General features: G+C 35.5%; 1 protein-coding gene across 1 annotated transcript; it reads left to right on the top strand.

Moving 5' to 3' along the window:
• The first annotated feature begins 331 nt into the window (after nt 1–331).
• On the top strand, nt 332–2521 carry LOC132636133 (uncharacterized). Its single transcript, XM_060352842.1, has 2 exons — nt 332–567; nt 2156–2521. The coding sequence occupies exons 1-2, from the start codon at nt 443–445 to the stop codon at nt 2376–2378; spliced, it is 348 nt and encodes a 115-aa protein (XP_060208825.1). The 5' UTR covers nt 332–442; the 3' UTR covers nt 2379–2521.
• Nucleotides 2522–3751: the final 1230 nt, after the last annotated feature.

Below are 3751 nucleotides of genomic sequence, written 5' to 3'. Positions count from 1 at the left end.
TCCAGCATTTGACAGAAGTTGAAGTTTTTAGAAGCTGAAATACGACATGGCAGTTTACGGACCGTATACCACTTTACGGTCCGTATTTCATTTTACGACCAACTGACCAGAATGCAAACCTGCAACTTTTCACATTTCCAAAACCTATAATTAGTCATTGTGGAGCATAACTTTCCTTTCATTGCAATTGCCTTTGAAATCTTACTTAGGGTCGTCAAACGTCGTTCGCTTCTTATTAAAACATCATATACTTGTATTCTTCGTTAGTCTATTCACTGTACGTTCACGGGAATTCCGGAGGTGTAATATCTAATTCATAAATGGTCTCCACATGTAACAGTCATTAATTTGCACTCACAAATTTGAGACATTCATAGTTCACAATATCAACTAAGTCCTTGAGAGTAGAGATAAACAAATATCTTGGTGTTGGTACACACAAATGGCGTCTGTCCATTGTTCTTCACGTCCATCCCAAGTTGTTCTAGGGTTTCATCGTCCCCTTCACACACCTCAACCTTCCTTCAATACCTTCCACCGTGCCTTTCCTACCCACTTCAATTTCAGGTACTCAAAAATTGTTTTATTTTACCTGCTTTTAGTCTAAAATTTGTTGTGATTTCTGAAATGCTGCCAATTTCACTCTTTTAATCAACTATCTCTGTAGCAATTTTGTAATCGTTGCATCCCAAGTTGGACCTTTTTTCTCATTTTCATTTTTCTTCGTTGTTGACAAAAGAAGGGTCTGAATTATGAATAAATGGCGTTTCCGTAGCATTAATGGGTTATTCATTTGAGATATACAACGCTTCTACAACTAGTTAGAGAATGTGACTGAGCATGTCTTTTTCCTTTTTCTTTTTTCAATAGAGAAAAGAGCCAAAAATACCAGTGAAACGAAATAGGTCAATTTTACGTTTTTCGCTCAAAAATGCCCTTGCCGTTAGACAACTAGCCACATAGCTCAAAAATACCCTGCTTATTAACGATTGTTCCAAAACAAAGGAAAATGGGTCAATTTTGCCCTTGAACTATTCAAAAAGGGGTAATTTTGAATTAAGAAATCATTAGTTGGAAGGGTATTTTTGAGCTATTTGACTAGTTGGAGGACATTTTTGAGCTAGTTGACTAATGGCGAGAGTATTTTTGAGCCAAAAACGTAATGGAGAGTAAAGTTGACCTATTTCGAATAGTTCAGAGGTAATTTTGGCCCTTTAAAATAGCATGGGAGCTATCTTGCTCGCGCTTGGTTGTCTCATGGCTGCATCCTCCCATCAGGTTACCATATAACTTGCCCATCAAGTCTTAGACAATTAGGAAGAAACTATTTAAATTTTGTCTTTGTAGGATTTCAAATTGTCTTCATTCCAGCTTCATTTATTACTAGGGTGCTAATGTTTAAACTCAGATCATTTGCAGGACTCTGTGGTTTCCTGCTGAATGTTTGATTGCTTTATGACATTCTTTTTTATTGCTTTGTTTATAGAGTTTTCCTTGTTTTGTCCTCCCTTATATAAATGTTACTGAATACACGTTGGAAGAGGATTGAATATTGGCAAAAGCTTTTGAATCCTGCAGTGATTGTAAGGATTTTATAAATCTGAAAAATGTTATCTTCTCTCTCCTTCAAGATTTAATTATTTGATGTAAAACCACATTTGCACAGAATAAAAGAGAAACTATTAAAGGTAGTTGAACTAATAATATTATACTTCTGGACAAGCTTAAAATATGAGGTTATGTATTTCCAATTTCCAATCTATCATATTATGGTACGAATTTGCCTTCTTGTCCTACAGGCATTAGCCATCCTGCATTACTTTGTCATACCTTAAAAGGTCTAAGTTGTAACAGCCTCTCGAGATTTTATTAGTGGACCGGATCTTTGGAAATAGAAGACCCCTCTTTGAGAATATGTTTTCCAAATCTGCGTGTGATGCATACAGCCGGACTTTCTCGTATGACGGATACAAGGAGCCCTCTAAAAATAAACTAAAGTATAGACTTCTTTAGGCAGAAGTTTTGTGTTAGTCGGACAATAACTGATGTCTCCTCAGTATAACTTTAGTGGTTTATGATTAGCCTTTTCATTATACTTTGATGTGATGTTATCAAAGATTGTTATAAGTTCATTGTTCTCTGTTTTGTTTTTCAGATTCAACAATGTTGTGAGTGTGCATCTAAGGCAGAGACTACTACCTGTAACAAGATCAAGCACCAAACCTTCAGGAGAATCAGAAAAAAGCAGTGATGCATCAGGCCCACCATTAGCCACCATTTTGGCTGGTCTCTTAGTCTTTTGTGTGGTTGGTTGGATCGTAGGATCTATTGTAATGTGGCTTATAAGTCTAATAACTAACTTCCCTCCATCGAAATAAAACCAGAACATGCAATGTAGTTTGTTTGCCCTTTACTCACTAGCTAGACAAAGCCATCTTTAGGTTGCAGCCTAAATATTGATGCTTTCCTTTATGTTACCAAGCATGAGATTAATACTGAGTTGCTGATTTGGCTTTGGTTAGACAGTCTCAAGGTCTTTAATTATTTCTACCATGTTGCTGGTTAGCTCAAATGGCATAGTACATCATTTAAAGCATGTCAAGAAATATCACTCACTATCCGTTTTCATCTAATTTTTTTTTTTTTCAAAAATAAATCAGGATAAGAGGTTTATACTTCATTCTTAAGGCATGACAAATTACAGCCTTGAGATTTTGCCAATTTCTTGACTCAAACCATTCGTGGTTCTTTATCATGGAATTTCACTCAACTGCTCGAGTGTTCTTTGAATATAATGACGTTCAGAGCCAATTATGTATTGGTTGTTGATACTTGGATATCCAAATGAACACCTCTGTAGTTTAACCCATGGTGAATATATGCAGTCCAACCATGCAATCTTTCTGAATGCCATTGGTTATATTATTGTTATAAATTATGACACTCATTTCTTTTTTCTCCCTAATATTGGTAGTTCATGAAACCTGACTTCAACTAGCTAGGGATTGAGATCATTTGTATGAAATTTGTGGTGGTTTTGATCGGAACTGGAATTTCATATTCAAAGAACACCATGTTGATCAAAACGGACAAATCATGTCAATCCGGCGGGATTTGTGAACAATTAATACGATAGGTAATATGCAGATAGCACAAAGTCATGCCAATTTTACAAGATTTTGTGAACAATTGAACAAGCATCGAATCTTATCAATTCGGCAGGACTTCAAGGTAATTCAACAACAAAAGTTGTAAACAATTAAAAGTCTAGACAAACCGGTGGGATTTGAAGGAAACTCAACAACACACGTTGTAAAGCATTACAATTAAATTTTGACAATTCGGTAAGAATACAAAGTACTTCAACGACACTCATTGTAAGTAATTATAAGTAAGCCTTAACAATCCGGTAGGACTTATGAACAATTGAACAACTCAAGCAAAATTTACCAATCCGATAGGAATTCAAGACAATTCAACAACACATGTTATAAACAACTACAAATAAATATTAACAATCCATAGGATTTCAAGGCTAAATCTGTTTGCCTAAGTTTGAGCACGAGAGTGGTTGAAAAGTATTTTAATCCTTTACTTCATTTAACCAAAAACGGTCACTTCTACCTAATTGTCAAAATGGAGACAAAATCTGCTTGGTGGCCGGAAATTTGCCTATTTGCGCAAACCACAGATCAGCGAAATGGGATATTTATCCAAGGTTTGACAAATTAGCTCCAAAAATTTGGTAGTT

The sequence above is a fragment of the Lycium barbarum genome, chromosome 1, assembly GCF_019175385.1.
Source record: "Lycium barbarum isolate Lr01 chromosome 1, ASM1917538v2, whole genome shotgun sequence".
NCBI classification, from domain to species: Eukaryota; Viridiplantae; Streptophyta; class Magnoliopsida; order Solanales; family Solanaceae; genus Lycium; species Lycium barbarum.
Note: the sequence above shows the minus strand (reverse complement) of the source record. Positions and strands in the feature narration are given on the sequence as shown.

Bases quoted from the DNA above. Each gene is read 5' to 3' on its own strand.
- LOC132636133 (XM_060352842.1), top strand. From the start codon at position 443: ATGGCGTCTGTCCATTGTTCTTCACGTCCATCCCAAGTTGTTCTAGGG. The intron at 568-2,155 runs GTACTCAAAAAT...TTTGTTTTTCAG, and splicing joins CCTACCCACTTCAATTTCAG to ATTCAACAATGTTGTGAGTG.